Source organism: Apis mellifera, linkage group LG9, assembly GCF_003254395.2.
Source record: "Apis mellifera strain DH4 linkage group LG9, Amel_HAv3.1, whole genome shotgun sequence".
NCBI lineage: Eukaryota > Metazoa > Arthropoda > Insecta > Hymenoptera > Apidae > Apis > Apis mellifera.
Genome location: NC_037646.1, coordinates 1709332 through 1732262, shown reverse-complemented (window position 1 = coordinate 1732262; position 22931 = coordinate 1709332). Strand labels below are relative to the sequence as shown.

Sequence of the window (22931 nt, the reverse complement as noted above, 5' to 3'; positions counted from 1 at the left end):
TTTTCAACAAATATTTGTTCCATTTTTGAATTATATTTATAATATTATTTAACATATTATTTAACATAATATATTGTAATATAATTATATTATAATATAAACACTTTAATTTTTTAAAATTAGATAAAAATATATCACATTTTTTTTAGATTAGAAATAAGACAATGAAAAATTAATTCAATAATAAAAATTCTAATTAAGATAATAAAAATAAAATAATAAAGAAACAAAAAAGCTTATAATAATATATCTAGTTTTAATAAATTGGTTATTTTTTCATATGTTTTGTTAATAAATCTTATAATACTATATTACATTAGTAAAATCATTAACTAAGTAAGTCCATTACATCATAAGATGACAATTTTTCTATTTTTTTATTCGAATTGGAAATCGAATTTGAATTAAATTCTAATTGATTAATAGGAAAATTATTTACATTAGAATTCAAATTTGATTTGAATTCTAATGTATTAAGTGTAATATTTTCTTGATTCATAGAATAATTAATACTATTACAAGGAATAACTGAATTAGGAATGTAAATATTTCCTTTTTGATTTAATTGTACATTCATTCCTTGTGTATTAAAATGTTGGTATTGATTAGAATTTGGTATTTTCCAAGAATAATCAGGTTTTGAACTTGACATTGAAAGATTTAACTGATCTAAATTTGATTTCAATAAAGTATCAGTTAAATCTTTTACTGGTGGTTTTGTAGGTTGAACAATTGTTGGTATTAATGGTGTTTGCGATTGTAATCTTTGATGCACTTCTTGTTGTTGAATTAATCTGTAAATAAAATATTTTTTTTAATTTTAAAAAAATTTATATAATAAATAAAATATTTAATGATAAATAAAATATTTTTAATTTTATTAATGGACAATAAATAATAATTACTAACCGAAATTTATCTTCCATTGTTAATCCATTTTCAATCTGCAGAGATTTTAAAGTTGTGGTTTTATTTGAAGTAGGAATTATGGGAGCTATAGTAATATCATTATTTGTTGAATTAATATTTTTATAAATAGTAGAAGTTTGTGAAAGTTGTTGATCTAATTGTTGAGTTTCACGGCGCATAGCATCTAATTGTTTCAAGGCTTCTTTATGCTCTGATGTTACACGATTTATCATTTCAATTACAAGATTTGAAAGAATTTCATATTGTGGCAGACTAAAATTTTGTTCAATACATAATGGCAATAAAAATGGTAAAATTTTTGTTGCTAATATTTCTTTACTTGTTCCCAGTTTACTATGGCTTAATAACATTCTATAAATACCTATTTAAAAAAGTATATTGTTTGTAATTTTTTATTGTAATTATTTAATTTTATTCTTAATTAATTTTTATATATTAATATTTTAATGTAATACCTATAATTGCCATAAGAATTGCAGGTTCACCAGAATGTGGAATTTCTTGTAGAAAAGGTAATACTTGATCAAGAACAAGCCATCGGTCAAAATGAGGTAACATTTTTGCCAAACATAATAAACAATTAACTCTAACTCCAAGACTTTTGCTATTGCTTCCTTTCCCATATAAACAAATCTTTTTCATTCTAGGCAAAATTGCATTTTTAATTACTGGTCCTTCGATCATTGTTATAATATTAGGTAAAGCTGATAAACATAATTCTTGTAATTGTTCCCATTCAGATTCTAAAGCTCTTAATAACATTGGAACTATATCTGTTTTTATTACTTCAGTAGTACATAATTTTAATAATAAATCAGCATGTTGCATTAAAACAAGACTAATTTGTGGTGGATCATCCAATGTCAAAACTTGTTTAATATTAGGTAAAATATATTCTCTAAATTCTTCCACAGAACTTGTTTCCATAGCAAAAATTATGCTAGGTAAAACAAATGGAATCATTGGAGGATTAAATAATTCCTTATATAAAGCTGGAAGAACTCTATGTAATATAACTCTATGTGGTAATTGTTTCAAAAGTTGAGGTAATCCTTTATAAAATTGTGATTTTTGTAAATTATCCCATTGAAAAATTTTATCTAAATAATTAAGAGTTTTCACACCTATATCCATAAAATATTCAATCTTCACAAATTGATGAGCATCTGGTCTTAATTCAGGATTATGATGTAACATCAATTTAACTATATCTTTGAGAGTTTCTGAAGTTGGAAGAAATGTATCTGCAATAGTTGAACTTTTAAAATTTTCTAAAAATTGTTTATGTTTTAATAAGTCATTATTAGATTCATGAGGAAGTATATTCTTTGGAGAATGTAAAATATATATCAGCATTCCCAAAGAAAATATATCACTAGCTGTACCAACACTGCTTGCTAAAATACATTCTGGTGCTTGATAATCCAAATTTGGTTGAGCTATAGATGTACTTGAAATATCATATTCTACATATGACCATTGAGGTTGTTTGCCTTCAATACTCTGATTTAATGCACAAAAATCAAATCCAAAAATTTTCCATGCTCCATGACTATTAACAACAATAGATTCTGGACATAAATTTCTATGTAATAATTTAACATCTCCATGTAAAAATGCAAGACCTTCTCCAAGCTGTAAAAGTCCATATTTAATTTCAATATCATGTAATTTATAATCCTTTAATGCCATAGGTAATGATTGTGGCAAATTATTATGATTTCCCAAAATATTAGCTAAACTAGCTAAAACAGGTTCAGTTGCAAATGCTAAACTATCTCTCGATTCTTCCAAAGGATGTTGAACAATTAAAATTTGTGGATGACGTAATTTTGTTAATTGTGCAACACCTCTTTTTAATGTTTCTAAGATTAATTCCTTATCACTTTTTGAAAATTTTTCCAAAATACGTTTTTCAAATACAAAAATTGCTGCCTCTTGTTTTGTAGATTTTTTGTAACCATTGTACACTTTCCATAATAATGATGGTCCTGCACTCGCAATATGAGCAATTACTTCAAATTCTCTGGTTACTGGATTACCAGGAAGGACATTTGATAATTGTGACAAACCATAAGCAGTATTTTGAACAGTATTAGAAATTGTATTGCTAACAGTATTTCTTAACTTTGTAAGCACATCCATTTTATTTAAAAATTTATTTTAAATATCCATTTATTGATTTAATATTGTTTTTTGAACATTAATAATTAAAAATACATATTTTTAAATTAAGGACTCCATAATATTTTCTTTCTCTAAACACTTTGATTTTTATTTTTGTTTTGGTAAATTTTATTATTTTTTGATTTTCGAAAATATTATATATTGATATGTTTTTTATATATGTGTTTTATATATTATATGAAAAATAATTTTTTCGAATATTCAATAGTATCATATAATAAATCTGTTATAATGCCAAAACTTAATGCTATTATATTAAAAAAAATATAACTCTTGACACAATGACTTCATTGAACTTATCACATCAATGGTTATATTTTACTAGCCTTCATTTAATAATCTATTATTACCAACCTGAACATTTAGTTAGTAAGACATTATTTTACGAAAATTCTTTTAATATTTTTATATTTTGTATGTATTATATAAAATTTTCTCAATATTTTTATGTTTTAAATTATTACATAAAATTAATAAATAAAATTATTTTTTTAATTATTTTTAAAAGACATGATAAATAATATTTTATATTTAAAAATTTGTAAAAAAATATAATTTTGCATTATAAAAAATTAGAAATATATACATTATTGCAGTTAAGTAGAAAAAAATATTAAAATTATTAAATTCAGATACGACTTATAACCATTTACTTTTAAACATATGTTGATTAAACTATACTTCATTCAACAAATCGAATTAAATGTCAACAAAATCATGTGATCAAAATCTAAATATATTAGGATCGAGTTTTTACAAATATAAGATATAAAGTTTTCTATATATTAATTTATTTATATTATAAATTAATAAAATAATATTATAAATTAATAAATATAAATAATACAATAAAGTTTTAATATAACAATTTATTTCAAAAATTCAAGTTTTTATAGCGTATTTTTATAAAAATAAGTAATCAATATATCAATGACTAATACTGATGAATATTGATATACTTTATGTAATAATATAAACCGATTTTATATCGATAAATTCAAAGTCAACCAATAGCTGATGTTAACAGCTAGCATAACCATATATCAGATTTGTTTACTTTTAAGCTTGTTTCTTTGGATGCAATATAAATGTATTAAATAACCAATAATAATATTATATATAATATTATATATTATAATGTTTAGAACAAAAAAATAATAGAAAATTATTTCAGAAAATTATAAAAAATTAATTCAAAAATTAATATTCTTATTATATATAAGTATTAATATTTAAGTATTTTAAATTTTAAATGATATATTTTATTTTACGATAAATATTATATAAATTATAATAATTAAAATTATATTTTTAAATAAATATTTTTATAAAATATAAATAAAATAATAAAATTCAAATAAATTTTTATATGTTACATATATAAAAAAAATACAAAAATAAAAAAAAAAATCTCAAAATAAAGATTTCAGGATAGATAATAATATATATAAGATAATAGTAAGATTTAAAAAATTCAAATATTTATTACATATTTTTCATAAAATATTTATATAAGATTTTTATACAGAAAATATTATATTTATAACTATTAAAAATTAAAATTTACATCCAAAAAATATGAAAAATTTTGCAAATTTTATATATATATATATATATAAAATATCAATATTTCATATTAATATTTAAATATTTTAATAAATATTTGTTGATAAATCTATTGTATTATTTTAAAGTTAATTGGAATAATATTTTATGTTATATTATATAATATATATTATAATATAATATAATATATAAACATTATATATGAAAAAATTATTTATAATTTATATAATTTTAGATTATTTTGTGACATGCTTAATTAAAACTTTTTTTTTAAATTGTTTTTTAAGTAATGAATATGATTTAAGTAATAAATAATATATAACTAAGAATTCAAAAACAAACAAAAAATTTAATAAAATTCAATAAATAAAAACATAAGAAAATTAAAAAATCATAAAAATATATTCAAAAATTTTAAATATATAAATTTACTTTTTTGTTTATATTTCTTTACATTTTATTATATATAATATAAATACGTAATAACTTAACGTAAATTATTTTAATTATTCATTATAAAATAAAATATAAAATAAAGATATTTAAATAATAATCTCTCTTAATAAAAGTAATCCTTTATTTCTTAAAAAATAAAAAAAAAGCAGTTCTTTATTAAAACAGACTTTAGGTCAATATCCCTCCATTGATTAAAGTCGATGTTCTGTCAGAATTCTCTCCCCAAAGGACAATCCTCGTAGTGGGGTGAACCAACGAATAAGGGAGAGAGTATTGGCCGTCGACCTCGACAGTTTAGTTGTCTTACGAATTGCATATGAATCGTTTGCGTTTTGTCTTTACATTTTTCGATTAAAATTTTTCGTATATTTCTATCATTAAATCTATTATATATTTCTGTGCTTAATATATAATTAATATGTAATTGTTAATAATTATTTTATTATTCAAAATATTGTGAAATTTAAAAATAAAAGTGAAATTTGTAAAATATAAAAATATAAATATATTTCAAAAATACATTTAATATTAATTTGATTCTGTTTACAACTTTTTACAATGCTTATTTTTGTATTTTTTAAGAATTAAAATTTTCGTGACAACAATTTTTTTTTTCATAATTGTATTAATTTTTCTTAATTTAATTTTTATTATATGTTTAATCTAAATATGAATTTTTAATTCGCATAGTTTATATAAAATTTTCGCTAATTTATATAATAAAATTTTGCAACTGATATTTTTATGATATTTTTAAATTGTTTTTTTTTTATATAAAACAAAAAAAATAATTATAGAACTTTGAATGTTAAAATTTGCACTTTAATTTATTAAAATACAATCATGACATTTGTTGGTTTTTTAAATTTATTATTACGTTTTTAATTTAAAAAAGTAAATAAGTAAAAAAAATTATAAAACTAATGGTGCATAACAATATAAATATATTGATGATATACAATATATTGTGAAATATTTTTATAAATTACAAAAATGGAAGAATCTTAGAAAAATAGAAAGTGAAAGTTCGCGGTGCAAGTCCTTCGATATCGATTTCTATAATTTGCAGTGGTGCATCCACGAACACATTTATGACTCCCCTTCTTTCAATACAAGATCAATTTTTCCTAAGGAGAATGTTTGCATCGAGATAAACAAGAAAATTGTAAGTTTATAAATATTATTGTATAGATATATATTTCAAAATTAATCAATTATTATGATATTAGAAATTATTTAGATTTTTATAACCAATTTATTTATAAAAAATATTTTAAAAAATAATGCAGTAAATAAATATTATCTTTTTATTGGTAAATTCAAATTTTTTTATTTTACAATTCTTTAGAAATTGAATACGGATGAGGAATTGGATATGAATTTGAAATTTAAATGGCTCTTTCTTGGAATAGTAGTTATCACCCTCCTTGAAATTGGTAAAATTTTTACTTTTTAATTTTATTTAAATATTTACATATATTATTATTATAATAATATTTTGTATGACTTGATTTTATATTTAGTAAATGTAAATGTATGTTAAATAGAAATTATTATATAATTAATAATTAATAAAATAAAAAATATAGATATCACTAGATCAATGACAAAAGATGAGGAAGATTTTTCAGCATTGAAAATTGATTCTCCTTCTTCTCATATTGCTCTTTCGGGAGACCTTACAATAACTGTTGCGAAGTTAAATAAAACATTAGAAAACTCAAAGTACAAATATGAGTTCAAAGAAAAAGAAAATGAAAATTTTAAATCGTCGTTTAAAAATATTTCTAATCAATTTATGCTATTAAGGTGAGTTAATTTGTATTATCAATTATTAAAAATTATTTTTAAAATATAAAGAAGAATTCTAATGGTATTATGTTTTTTAATAATCATATTATTTATAGAATATTGTACCTTCTTGAAGACATATCAGAATTAATTGGTGAAATTCAATTAAAAAAATTACCTATAGAGAATGAAACAATTTCAATTATTATTCCTTGCGGATATTTTACTCGTGGTGGTGTTTATATTCTACGAATAGAATACATGTATGAAAATTCAACAGTGCCTGTTGCCAACTTTCATCAGGTCCTTTTTAATTTATTCATATATATATATATATATATATAATTTATTTTCATGAATATAATTTTGATTTCAATATTTTTATTTATTATTATATCTTTTGCAGTATTCACAATAAAAAATACATTAATAATCATTTTTATAAATTAAATTATAAATATTTTCATTTGCAGACAAGTAAAATATTAGATGTAAAGTGGCCACTACCAGCAATATTCTTAGAATCTCAACAAATTATTACTTATCCAAACAGACCTGTCAAAACCACAATAAAATATAATGGAATGAATTGCAATCCATCTGAAAATGTTCCTGTAGCTGTCTATATTTTACAATTAATATATTGTGGATCTAGTGTAACTGCTTGTTATTTGCAAAATAATACTTATATTCAAGTAAATAATTAATTTTTTTATAATTTTATTTTTAAATATTTTTATATTTCTATTATTTAAAAAATATTTATTTGTTTACATATTATAAATTTTTTTTATTACTGAAATATTTTGGTGATTATTATTTTTAGTATAACTATTTTTTATCACTTTGAACGAATATATCATATATCATATATTTATTGCAACAATTACATTTCAAAAGTACGATTTTAAAGCAAATGATTATGAATAAATAAGTAAATCATTAAAAAATGTTTAAAATATCATATTAAAATGTTAAATTGGATTTCACAATTTAGAAATTTATTTTCAAAATTCTATCAATTCTAAAAAATAAAAATGATTTTTTTAAAAAATTTTGTTAAAAATTGTATAATATATATATGTAGAATATTAAAATATTGTGAGACATCTTTGGAGAATTGATTCTAAAAATTAAAACAAATACAAAAATTAATATGCAAAAATATCAATTGAAGCTTATTATAAAGTTATAAGCTTCAATTAATGAAAAAGGAATAATTTTTTTTTATTTCGCTTTATATAATACAAATAACAAAAAATTTCATTACTTATAAATTAATAAATAAATCTTAAATGACATTTTTATATACATGTTTATTTTAGCCTTTATTTTCTAAAGAAAAAAATATCTTCCAAATGTATTAATATCTTATATAGATCTATTTTTAAAATGGTTCGAAAATTTTTTTATTATAATACCTATAAAAGATATAAATACGAATTTATATTTATTTCTAATGATATGTATTTTTTGATTTTTTTCTGCTCATTTTATATGTGATGTTTATGTCATTTAATATTAATTAAGCTTTTTGTTAATGAATATAACATCTTATTATTACTTATCCAAACTATATTATGTTTGTTATTTATAATTATTCTATACGCATTTATTGTTTTGTCTTAGTATAGTTAATAATTTTTTTTTGTATGTATATATTTTCTCGTATATTTTCTTGTCTTAATTAAATCAAATGTATGTATTGTCTATTTTAATTATTGTTCAGTGAAATTAAGTAATTATTCTTAAGTATTGTATTTAATTTCTTACATCTCTTTCATATGATAATATTAATATGATATCGACATAAATTAAACGATAATTATTTATTTGAATAGCTCTATTAATATAATTATATAAGTATGATAGTATTGTCGTGTGAAAGAGATCTCAGACTTGTATAATTAATTATATAGTGTTTATATAATTAATTTTTATTCTCCTTCTCTTCAATTCAATATAATTGTTTCAATATATGAAATAAAATATAATTATTTCGTTTGATTTTATTCAGTTTATTTAATTTTTTAAGATACGATAAGATATTGAATTATTATTATTATTGTTGTTATTTTATTCAATTATCATCATCATTAATATTGAAACAATTATTAGATATCATTTATAAATTTTATACTATATTTTCAGATATTATATTACGAAGAAATAAAAAATTTTCTACCAGCAAAAACTATTTTTTTCCGATGTGAACTTTTTGGATTACCTGGAAATTATGCTATAAGATTAAAAGCTACAGATAATAATCCCACAGCACCAAATACTAGCGTGTATTTTAAAGTAATCAATATGATAAATTAATAATTAAATTAATAAAAAAATTAAATTTATAAATAAAATTTTAGAAATAATAATAATAAATATTTTTTTATTACTATCAAATTTTATAGGTGAGTTGGTCCGAAGAATTTAAACTTACAGTTCATGCAAGATCTATATATCCTTGTGAAGGATCAGGAGGTGTCCCCGTTCTTTTCGAATATCCTTCGTGCCGTCTAGAAGGTGATCGTATTCGTGTTTATGGGCGTTTGAAAGCTGACGTTACATCCGTTGCTTCACCTTCCAGTCTTCATTACATTACAGAATCAAGATCAATACCTGGGAAGCATTCTTTGGCTTTCGATTGTGATCTTTTTACAGAAAAATTTATAGAATATTGTTTTGTCTATGTTAGTCAGGCGATCACAGGTGCTATGGGAAATGTTAAAATATCGTGCATACCTACATTTCCTTTCCAAGGTATGTTTGAATTCTATATTTTAAAATTTATTTATAATTTTAATAAATTATTAATATGATATAAATATATATATATATATATATATATGATCGATAGAAAAATAATAAAATCATAAAAGAAATTTACATGTTATGGAAATCAAAATAAGAGAATCAAAATAAAGACAAGCATAATTTGAAATATTTTGGGGTAAATTAAAACTTCAAAGCCGTACGTGTCAATTTAGAACTTATTAATAGGTCTTCTATAAGCTATAATGTTATTAATTTCTTCATTACAATGTACTCTAAAAATTTTATACGTAATATATGTTATAGAATCTAGGAATTAATAAAAAGAAATATTGAAAGATTATAAGAATTTGTAAATATCAATTTAAATGTTATTAGCGATTTAAAAATCAAAATATTTCTATATTAAAATTTTTAATGTATATTCAACAAATAACTATATTTTTTCCATAAATCATCAGACAGATAGACAATTTTAGATATAAATTTATTAATTTATTAACATTTAATATTGATGTGTAACTTTGTTTTTTTAATATTAAAATTATAAAATTTTAAGTATTTGTTTGTATTCTTTTTTCTTTAAAAATATTCTTTTTATAATAATTCCTGTTTTTATTTAATTCATACAATCTTAAAAAATTTTATAAATAAAAATATTTATAACATGATAAATTATATTTTTCGTTAAATTAAAAAAATTTTGTTAAAATTTGTATAATAATCTAAAATTATATATATTATAGTGATTTATTATTCTAATATATATGTATATATATGTTTTTACTTTAATATAACGGTATGAATTACATGTTATTATATGATGACAACAATGAATTACATATTGTTATATGATGACAATAATGAATTACATATTCTATTTATGTTTTCAATAATGTTACGTTTTATTATTTTTGTTGGACAATTAACAAATAAAATAGATTTATATTAAGATTATTAAAATATAATATTTTTTTAAATAATTAATTAGTATTATGTCATATTATTCATAATTCTCATTTGTTTGTATTCTGAAACATAATCTAAAGTATCTAATGGGAGTGTATGTACAAGGTATGCGTGCATACAGGTGCGGCTATATCAATCGATGTCGCTTATTAACCTTTTAATTTATGACTTTAATATATCTTTCTTGCACATCAAATATAAAACCATATATAAAATAGAAATAATAGTAGAAGTATATTTACCAAATTATTTTGAATGAAAATCTTGTAATTAATTTATTTTAAAAAAAATTCTATATATTCTATATCATTATTCACTAGAATAGAATAATTTTTTAACTTTTTTTACTTGAATATTTTAAAGGAAATAATGACATTCCTACTTCCACAAATCTATTTGATGTTTTAACGACAAAGGACAAATTTAATTTTCCATCTTATCATTTACATTATATATATTTATATAGTTTGTATCGATTCTTTACATTTCTAGAACAATTTCAAACAGTTATTCATAAGATATCCTATAAATATATACGTAGAACATTTTAGGAATCGATTTCTAAATATTAAAAAAGAAGAAATGTATATCTCATATAATTGTAATATATAATATTTAATTTTATAATTTAATATTAAATTAAATTATTTTATATATTTTAATCTATAATATTCTAATAATATTCTAATATTATTATATTGAATAAAAAAATATAATTCTTTTTATTAAAACAATTACTAAATTTTGATAAAAAATTTTTCGATTTTTATATTAATTAATTAAATTATTATGAAAGAAAATCATCTACATTTATTTTAAAAGATAAACCTATTATTTTCATATTTATGAATTGAATTTTTTCGAAAACTCTTCTAATAATGAAAATGAAGTGAAAAATTCTACATTCTTTTATTAAATTTTGTAAATTTAAATAATTTTAAAATTTTAATACATTTTTTTTAACATTCATTCATTTCCTTTTATGATGAATTTATAGAGAGAAATATCTCAAATGTAATATAAATTCAATTTAAAGATTATGATTTAGACCATAATTTACAGTATTATTTTTATCTGTTATTAATATATAAAATATATTTTTTCCTTTTTAATAATTAATATTTCTTAATAAAAAATATTAATGATTTTGAAAATATTCGAAACAAAATGATAATATTATATAGATTTAATAGATAGATTTCTCTTCTATAAAATTATTTAAAAAAATAATTTACATATTAATAACAAAGAAAATATTTTGTGTATAAATTATATTCTGTATATAAACTTAAATTACTTTTTAAATATTTAATTATTTTTTAACATAAATTTACCTAGAAAGTGATACTGCGGGATGGGGTCCTTGGAGTCCATGGAGTCCATGTAGTAGTTCATGTTTCGGAGGAATTCGAAATCGATATCGCTTTTGTGATACTCCGCCACCAAAATATGGAGCAAAATTTTGCCAGGTAAATTTTCAAAAATATTTGAAAATATTTTAAATAAAATATTTAATTAATTAATAAAATTATATAGTTAATTTATATTTAATTTTAAATTTTATATTATACAATAAAATGATAATAATATAATTATATAAAATCAATAAAAATAAAATTTGTTTATTAAATAATAAGGGAAAAGCAATAGAAACTGAATTCTGTGGCAAAATTTTTTGGAATGAATCTATTAAAGATGAATGGCATAATCAAATTGAGGATTCTAAATGCCATAATACAGTTTTAGCAACAAAACCAGAAGTTATAGCTGAAATTGGATTACAATGTCGCTGTGGATGTCGTATTGTATTAAAACAACAAACTTTAAGAAAAATGCTTGGAGCCAATACTCAAGCTTGTCCTGGTCGATCTTTTTGGCTTTTGCAGGTAATATTGAATTAATTTAAATTATTATATATATGTTATATAATATGTTATATAATATAATATGTTATATAATATAATAAATATTATATTATATAATATGTTATATAATATAATAAATATTAGATTAAATATTTAATAAATTATTTTTGAAGATTAGATTATGAAATATTTAGATTAAAATAACAATATTAAAATTTATTTTCGATTTAATTAATTTATTATTTTGTATATTATTCAATGACAAATGCAAATGATATTGAAGAGTAATGAGTTTAAAATTTAAAAAATTAAAAGATATTTAAAAGAAATTATTTAATAATGAAAATTAATATATTTATATTTTTTATTATGCATTTTATTATGTTTATAAAAATAATGGATATGTAAAGATTTTGTCAATGTAAATAAATCTAAATTTTAGATTTATTAAAATGAATAGTCTTTTTTTAAATTAACTTATTGTATATTATAAATTTATTAAACATAACATAAATACAAAGAAACAAAATAATATTGTTATATATAGAAGAATCTAAATATAATTTATAATAATTGATAATGCAAAAAATAATTTCGAATAAGATATAATTTATATTATTTAGGCAGAGCCAAATTTCGTAATTGGATTACATTTAGATCAATTACAATTTCCTTGTTTGGGACAATATTTTCGTATCCGAGATGGTAATACTTTGAATGCGAATCTTTTAATCGATATTGCATATGATAAAATGCAGCTTACTACCAAGACACTCTTTAGCTCTGGACCAAATTTATTAGTAGAATTTTTTAGTGATGAACTTATAGCATCAGGAGATGCTTGTATTGGTGGTTTTCTTGCTCATGCGGGTGTATTAGGTAAAAATAATTATCATAAAAATTATAGTTTTTCTAATTATTTAAAATAATTTATTACATAATTTTTAAGTTAATTATTTAAAAATAATTGTTATAAGAATTTAATTTTGTAAAAATAATTAAATTAATTTTAATTAATTAATTAAAATTAATTTTAATTTAATTACATATATAAATATGTATATAAATAATTTTAAATTAAAAAAATTTTATATAATTTAATTGCAGATAAAAAATATTTAAAAAAAAATAGAACCACAACCATTGTGCCTTTTAAAACAAATTCAACGAACGTTGAAATAGATTGGTTTTCTTGGGAACCAATACATATAACAACTACTTTACTCTTGCTACTTATATTTTCACTTTCTATTATTTTGACGTTACAATTTATTGTAAGATATAGAAAGTATCGTATTGCTGAAGATTTGGACAATATGAGTGATATTTCTGGTATCGAAATAATAATATTATTTATTTATTATTATTTGTTTTTCGAACTATTTTTAAAATAATATTTCATTGATATTAATTTTGTATTAATATTTATATTTTTTCAATAATTATAACAAATTCGTATTATTTTCATATAAAGTTTAATTTATATTAAAATGAAAATTTGATAAACTATTTGATAAACTAAATTTTTTTATTAAGTAAAATTAATAGTTATTATTATTTTATTATTTCATAATTGTTATAAATTGATCCATAAAAAATTAATATTAATTATATGTATATATTTTTAATTAGAATTAATGCCTGATCGATCGAGATTTCTATCTACAAGTACAATTATTTCGGAAGTTATTTCAATGATAGAAACTACCACAAAAGTTTCTCCAAAAGAAATTTTAAATAATACAGAAGAACATTATCAAAGTACTGAAACATTAACAGGGTAAGAATAATATTATTATAAAATAAAAAAAAATGAATAAAAATGTTATATAATTGAAAAAATAGAAAAGAAATTATAAAATAAATATTATTTTTCAATATAGATGTAAAGATGAAACTACATTGAGTTCTAGTACATTAAAATTAAGTAATACAATAGAAACTTCTTCTGATAAAACAATCACTTCAATAAAGTCAAACTATGATAAATTATTATCAGCTTCCAGCATTCTTGTTTATAATAAACCTGAAGTTAAATATGCTTATCCTATAAAGTAAGTTTAATTTGTTTTATTTAATATCACAGTATATTAAAAATTGACAAAATTTAATTATAATAATTAATTATATAATTAATTTATATAATTTATATATAGATTACAAACAATAGATTTTGATACATCAGAAGAGAAAGCATCAAAAATGGAAAGCGAAAATATGAAAGACATGAATGATATTTTAAAAATTTATAAAAATAATGAAAATAATTATTCAGAAGGAAAAGTAAATATCTTTATTCAAAAACTTTAAAATATAGAAACAGTAATTTTTATCATTTTATATTTCTCTTAACATATAGGAATCTTCACCTGAAAGTATTCTTTCAAGTTCATCAACTTTAGCAAGTGGGAAAGAAACAAAAGAACGAAGAAATCGTGAAAAACTTTTACAAGGTCCAGGATCAGAATTTAGTTTAACAAATCCTGATTCAGAATTGGAATTAGATTATTATGATTACAATGTAGCAAATGCTAGTGCTGTACCAGGATCTTACTTAGGAATGGATCCTGCTTTTTTAGTTTGGATTCCACCAATTGAAGACTTAAATCTTAATACAGAGGATCTTCTTTTAGGGTAAATATTAATTTTTTTAATTAATTTATCAATAATGATAAATCATGTATATATATATATGTATATTATTAATTGCTTCTTATGAACAGAAACAAACGAAATTCTATTTTGGCACTTGAAACTGAAGGTGCTGCATTAACACCTTCTGAATATAGAAGAATGAAACTCTCTAGCTTTGACGATTTTCAATTTGAATTAGAGCAAGGGTAAATATTGAAATAAATATTTATAGTTTTATAAATAAGTTATCGAGATATAATATCTATAATTAGAATAAATGGATTATTTTATGCAAAAAATTAAAATTATTTAATTAAAAGTAATTTATATTAATAATGAAAAATATTTTTAAAAAGAAAAAAATAACTATTGAAATTTAGATTATGAAAATTTAATTAAAAATGACATTTTTAAAACTTCTAGAACAAGAAAATTTGAAAAATTACTTCCTGTGCAAAAACTTCTAGAAGATTCTAGTATCAAAGTAAGCATGGAATCTGTATCTGGTATTCTTGAACAAAAACAATATTGTGTTATTTCAAACAAGAGGTAAGTTAATAATAATTCATATAAGTATTATTTAGATCATATAAATATATCATGAAAAAATTTATTATATAAAAAATATGAAATTTAATATAATTTAATATAAACATAAAAATTAAATTATTTGATAATAAAATTATTTATTAAATTTTTATTTAATTATATGTATGTAAAAATAATAATGATACCAAAGAATTAGTTACAATATAAATTTTATGTTGAATATTAAATATATTTACTTATAATTATTCATTATGTTTTATATTTAAATTCTTATTTAAATTGATACAATATTAATCCATTATTATTTAAAATTTTATAATATTAAATTTTATAAATAAAAAATTATAAAATTTTATTAAACAAATTTTTTAATTATAGCAATTTAATTTATAGCAAAAATTTTAACTAATTCCTATATTTTTTTGATAATATTCAATAAAATTCAAAAAATTTGAAAAATACTAGCTTTAAGAATAACAAATCATTAGAAGTTATAATATGAATAATGAATTTATTATAATATATCTCATACTAATTTAATAATAATATAATATAAATATATTATTTATAATATATTTTTTATAATATATTTAATTGAAATAATCTAACTTTGTTTATATATAATAATTTTCAAATGACAATCATATAAAAATTTAAAAAATTAATTTATTTTACAAATAATAAAAATTAATTAATTTAGTATTATTATTATTTAGTATTATAGAAATTAAATTTATATTATAAATAAAATTATGATTAATTAAATTAAATGTTTTAATAGTAAATAGATACTTCTTTCAGATATTATATGTAAATAAATATTTATATATATATTATACACTATTGATAGGAACTTTTACGATCCTCTCCTTTTCTAATGTTATTCATAAATATAAGATTTTCGATTAAATTTGCGTTTCTATTTTTATAATTATTTGATTTATTAATAAAATAATCAATTAAACTTACATTTAAACTTTTAAAGAATTTTTTGTGAATAATATATAATAAATACTTAAGTAATATTTAATTAAATGTTTACATAATTAAAAATTAAAAAAAATATTTGATTGATCAAATTAAATATAATCATAAAAGTAAACATACATAAATATACAATATTTATGAATAAAATCATATAGCATTTCATGACAATGAACAAGAAAATAGTATTTCTTTTATCTTTATATTATTCCAAGGAATAATTTGATGATTGTTCTTCATTATAATATAAGAAGCCGATATTGAAATGATTGTGTGCACTATATGTATGAAATAAAAAAAAGTATGTGACTGTCTAAAGCAAGGGTGACGTATGACGAATGTTTTTCTCACCATGAGCTGTATTCTATTCATTCATTGTCAATCAACCAATTTCATTTTTATCATATAATCGATGGATGGAATTCTATATCATAATGATGTTTTACATTGTTGAAAATGAGGATAAAACTATAAGCATCAAAACTAATTTAAGTTTGATATTTTAATTAGATTTATTATTATTATTATTATTATTATTATTATTATCTATTATTAGTAGTATTCATTTTAACGCCAATATTTTATAGGTTTATTTGGCAGATGATTTTTGCAAATTCAATTTGAGAAAAAATGAATATGAATTAGATAAAAAATCACTGTCAAATTTCATTTAATAGTTTAATATATTCGGCATTTAAAATTTATTTCAAGAAATCATTTTCAATTGGTAGGGATAATGAATATCCAAACGGGTATTATTATATGCATTGCCTGCATCTACTCATTGTTTGTAGCTCTCATACAATCAATTGCTGAATAACACTATAGACTGTACGAGTCAAATCAGTATGAAAGGGGTGCAAACCAAGCAAGTAGAGATGCGAGTCACCAGTTCGTCACCCTTGTTCTAACAAAAGAATTACTCTATGGTAGAAATCAAGTAAAGCAAATCATTTAAAAAATATAAATAGATAACTTGAAAATATCTGAAAACTTTCTATTTACAACAAAAATTATTATAGTCATATTTCTTTATTATACAATTTTTATTATAAATAAAATTTTTCAAAAAAAAATTTTTTTTTAAAAATAATGAAAATATTAGAATTATCAAATTATTATTTGATTAAACTATTGATTAAATAACTTTTTAAATTTAAAATTATTATTTTTAAATTCTGTAGAATGAATATTATTAAAAAATATAGGAATTGATTAAAAATTTTCAATATCAAAATGAGCTAAATTAAGTTTTAATAAATTAATATATATACATATTTGAATCAAATTACTAATGGAAATTGTAATAAAACTTTTTTTTATTATATTTTTAAAAAAATAAAATTTCTGAAATACATTTTTTAATAAACACAAAAGTAATAAATATAATTTGTCATTATTATCAATCAACAATGTAATCATTGTTCATTATCATTAATCATTATTCAAGTATCATTAATGAAAGTAATCATTATTCATAATTATAATAGATATATATAAATATAATAAATATAATATATTAATATATAATAATTAATATATAAATAATTAATATAATTAATATATAAATAATTAATAATAATACAAGTAATTAATATATAATAATAATTTAGGATCATTGATTATAATTTTATAATAGTAAATATTATTTTTTTAATATATATATGTTTTTTGATTAATGAAAAAACATTTTCTAATTTTATTTATTTAGAGGATAATTAAAGAAAACTTTTAAATTAAAAATTCGAAAGATTTTAAAGTTCAAAGAATTTAAAATAATTTCTATTATAAAATATTTAAATTATTAAATTTTTGCAATTAAATTATTATTTGTATTTCAACTATTATTTTAATTGTATTATTAAAATATAAAATTATATTATTATTTATTATTATATATTATATTATTTTTATATTAATTATTTAAATTTATTTTTATTAGTTATTTAATTTATTAGTTATTAATATTTTATTTGTTACTTTTCCGAAATTTTTTTAATATATATATATAACAAAAAAATAATTTAAAATACATCCAATACTGATTTTATATAATTAAAAAACATATATAATAATATATGTTAAAAAAAACTATGTACAAAAAATAATATAAAAAAAAGAAATATACATAAAAAAATAAAAAAATTTATTTCAGACAAATTATGTGAAAATTTAATACAAATTTATTTTCAAGTACAAAAATGTTAAATAAACTTTATTTTTAATTTTTATTCATTCATATATTAATTATTTCGTAATTTTATAAATTTATAAAAACATATAATATATTATGTACCTATATAGTATATATATATGATGAAAAAAATTAAATAAAAAAACAAAAATAGAATTTATGCGTACATATGATAAATAAAATGTTATGAGCTGTTTTCTTCGAAACCATTATATTACATAAATATCAATTTAAAATTTTTATGCGTTTAGAAAATATTATATCATATTATATATCATATTATATTTGAAAAATTAATATGCCATTTCATTTAAAAAAATAAAGAAATTAAAACTTATAAAACTTATCCCCATAATATTTAGTTTCTTTAAAATAATTAATACATAGAAATTTTAATAATTTCAGAAAAAATTAGATTTTATTTTTTACGTTTTCTAAAAGTAAATATATTTATTTGTATAAAAATGAGATTTTCAAATGAGATTTTTTACAAAATATTAATATATTAATGGGATATTTTTGAAAAATTGATTCTAGAAACAGAGAACAAAAGTTGATATATAAAAATATTATTAATTAAGATTTATTTATTAAATTATTATTTATTAAGCAATTTAAATTTATGAAAAACTTATCTAAAATACAATTTTTGAAATAATTAATTTTTTATTAATATTTTTTATCGATATATTAATTCAATAAAATAATAATAATACTAATATAATTCATTAAATAAAATGAATATCAGTGATTATTATATTATATTTTTACATATAATTTAAAATAAATTATATAAAATTATTAATTTTATTAATATAAATTATTAAATTTATTAATTGCATTTAAAAATAAATGTATGAATAATTGAACTTAAATGTGTATAAACAATAACAATAAATATATATGAATAATATATTTATAATAAGATCTTGTATATATAATCAATATACTTAAAACTATGAATTTAATTAATTTAACTTATTTTTAATAATATTTGATTGATTTTTAGTTATTAATTGTTTTACATATATTATAATATAATATATAATTAAATGATTTATTATAATCAAGATATTAATTGATTATAAGATATTATATCATATTATATTATATTATATTATATTATATTATATTATGTTATATTATATTATATTATATTATATTATATTATATTATATTATATTATATTATATTATATTATATTATATTATATTATTAATATTGATATTTTCATAAAAATAAAAAAAAATAGAACTTTCAAGATTAATTTAAAAATTTTTTAATTTAAATCATATTTAATTCATTACTTCATTTATAAAATTTCATAAAAAATAATTTAAATGTTATGATAATGATATTTTCTAGATTGAATTTTTAATTTTTGTAAAATATTTAAATTTTTAGCAAATTCAGAAAATATAAAAATACCAATTTTTATAAAAATTAAAATTATGAATTTTTATTATTTTTTTGGTACAAAATACTGGACACTATGTATGTTCACAAAAATATAATTATAAATTTTTATTATAAATATAAAAATTCTAAAAATTTTTTATCAAATAGAGATTTAAATTCAAATAGAAATTTCTGAAATGATACCATTTGAATTCAATTAAATGAGAATAAACTATATTAAAAAAAAATATTTTTTAAATTATGTAAAAAACAAAATTGGATGCATTTATTTTTTCTTAAATTGTAAATTTATATTAACATCTTTTATTTCTTATAGAATTCGTTTAGGTAAAGAAGAAGAATCAAGCGAAGAATCTAATTCTTCTAAAAGCCTTCTTGGAAGTCCTATAAATATGATAGATAATGAAGAAAATAATAAAGAAAAATTAAGTTCTACTTCGAACAAAATTTTACAAAAAGATTTCTCAAAAATAAAGCAAAATTCTAATCAAAAAAATATATCTAAAGATCAAGATGAAGATAACATATCTTGCAAATATAAAGAATTAATGGAATGTAATCAATCATTTACAAATCTAAAGGACACAGTAAATATTCCAATGACAGAACTATCAGGAAGTCCTTTAAAAAGTTTTTCTCAAGTTCGAAAATTAAATAGTAAAGAGATTAATACTACATTAAATATTCATAATCCAGATTATGGTATAGAAACATTTTGTCTAAGACAAGGATCTTTTTATGATCAAAACATTAAATTTGTTGATGATGACGATGATGAATATATCAACTAGAAATTTTATAAAATTATGATTTTTTTTGATAATTTAATTCTGATTATATATTATTTTAGATAATTTTTCAATTTTAATATTTCTTCTTTATCGTTATTCTAATTAATATAATATTTAAATTTTATTATTTAATAATATTATAAATATCTTAATATTATTTTTTTTAATATATTTAAATTTTTCTTTTTATAATGATTTAGAAAAATATTAAATGTTTAAAAAATATAATAATATAATTTCTAAAAATGCAATGATTTTCGAAATCTAAATGTCATATTTTGTAAAATATTCTTTTATCTCTAATTATAGCAAATAATGAACAAAAATAAAAGATAAAGTTTTAAAGATATTAGTTTTCGTTAACTAATTCTTAAATAGTATTTTATTTCTTAGTTAAATATTTCTTGTATATAATGATATTTTCCTTAAATTATCTAAAATGTTAAAAAATTTATTAATTTTCCTTTTTTTTATTGTCATAATATAAATTATATAATAAATTAATTAATTTTATATAATAAAATAGTGTAAAAAAAAAATTTTAAAAATATGATAAATGTAATTAATAATAACTTATTAATATTATTTTTTATTATTGATTTAATATTTATGTAATTTTCGATATATATATATATTTATTTATTTTAGTGAAATGTATATATATATATATATTTTTTATTTATTTTAATGAAATGTATAGTTTTTAAACAGAAAATAACAATTATATAGATATGATTTAGATTTGATCAATTAACGTAACCAATTAAAATTTATCGAATTAATATTTGCTAATAATATTGTTTAATTTGGAACGCTTTTATATTATATTTTGAAATATTTTTTATTTTATTTTTAATTTTCAATTAGAATTTAAGCTTAAATGTAATAATATATTTGTAATATATCAAATGCATATATAATCAAAACATAAATTTATACAATTATATAACACAAGAAATATAAGATGTAAAATTTTATAGTGTTTAATGAAAATATTTTTAATGAAAACTAAATATGGAATTGAATGCAATAAAAGTAATTAATTTTTAATTTTTTGAAAAAAATTTTTAAAATTGTTAATCATTTTAATGTGCAATTGTAAATACATAAATTTAATATTTGCCATTTATTTGTATAGTACAAATTATATATAATATAATTATATAAATTCATTGTTTTACGTATTTTTATGTATTTATATAAAATATTAAAGATATCTAAAAGCATTTAATAAGAATATGAATAATATAATAAAATACAAATTTAAATATATAAGTAAAAATATGCATTTTCTTATTTAACTAGTTCAACATTTTAGTTTTTTTTCAGTAAATTTTTAAAGTAAGTATAAATATAAATAAAAATTATTGCATGATTATAATATATTGTATATTGTACTTTTTATATTATTGATTTCTAACATTAAAATTCTAAATAATGAATATTCGAAAATAATATATGTATAATAATAATTAATATTTTTAATAATAATTATGTTTATACACAGATATGTTTTATTAATTTTAAAAAATAATATTAAGATATATCATTTTTTAAATATTTTAAATAAGTAAATAAGTATAATGAAAATTGTAATTAAATAAGCATTTATTAAGTATATTTATATTATTTTTTATATATGTAAATGATAAAATGAATTATTTAATATAATTTATTTTAATTTATAGCAATAATTAAATAATAATAAGTAATGGTATTATATTATTATTATTTAGAAGATATAAATTTTCGAAATTTTTTCTATATAAAAAACATTGACATATCAATTTATATATTTAAATTTTTAGATATTGATTAAATTTT

General features: G+C 17.7%; 2 protein-coding genes across 2 annotated transcripts; one reads left to right on the top strand and one right to left on the bottom strand.

The window, feature by feature from the left end:
* Positions 1–251: 251 nt before the first annotated feature.
* Positions 252–3480, bottom strand: LOC412446 (SCY1-like protein 2). Its single transcript, XM_395903.7, has 3 exons — positions 1386–3480; positions 910–1291; positions 252–794 (listed from the first exon to the last, which is right to left on the bottom strand). The coding sequence occupies exons 1-3, from the start codon at positions 3073–3075 to the stop codon at positions 329–331; spliced, it is 2538 nt and encodes an 845-aa protein (XP_395903.3). The 5' UTR covers positions 3076–3480; the 3' UTR covers positions 252–328.
* A 2595-nt stretch (positions 3481–6075) lies between these two features.
* Positions 6076–21136, top strand: LOC551433. Its single transcript, XM_623826.6, has 18 exons — positions 6076–6304; positions 6488–6575; positions 6729–6948; positions 7047–7233; positions 7404–7625; positions 9082–9231; positions 9342–9690; positions 12010–12140; positions 12309–12557; positions 13160–13415; positions 13644–13868; positions 14169–14316; positions 14420–14590; positions 14693–14819; positions 14896–15170; positions 15260–15376; positions 15594–15719; positions 20633–21136. Exons 2-18 carry the CDS (start codon positions 6515–6517, stop codon positions 21105–21107), a joined length of 3489 nt encoding a protein of 1162 aa, XP_623829.4. The 5' UTR covers positions 6076–6304; positions 6488–6514; the 3' UTR covers positions 21108–21136.
* Positions 21137–22931: the final 1795 nt, after the last annotated feature.

Excerpts from the sequence above, each read along its gene's own strand:
- LOC412446 (XM_395903.7), bottom strand. The coding sequence starts at position 3,075 with ATGGATGTGCTTACAAAGTTAAGAAATACTGTTAGCAATACAATTTCT. Across the intron at positions 1,292-1,385 it reads AATTCTTATGGCAATTATAG|GTATTTATAGAATGTTATTA; the intron begins GTATTACATTAA and ends TTTTTTAAATAG. Across the intron at positions 795-909 it reads ACAATGGAAGATAAATTTCG|ATTAATTCAACAACAAGAAG; the intron begins GTTAGTAATTAT and ends TTTTATTTACAG.
- LOC551433 (XM_623826.6), top strand. The coding sequence starts at position 6,515 with ATGAATTTGAAATTTAAATGGCTCTTTCTTGGAATAGTAGTTATCACC. Across the intron at positions 12,141-12,308 it reads ATGGAGCAAAATTTTGCCAG|GGAAAAGCAATAGAAACTGA; the intron begins GTAAATTTTCAA and ends TTAAATAATAAG. Across the intron at positions 15,720-20,632 it reads TGTGTTATTTCAAACAAGAG|AATTCGTTTAGGTAAAGAAG; the intron begins GTAAGTTAATAA and ends TATTTCTTATAG.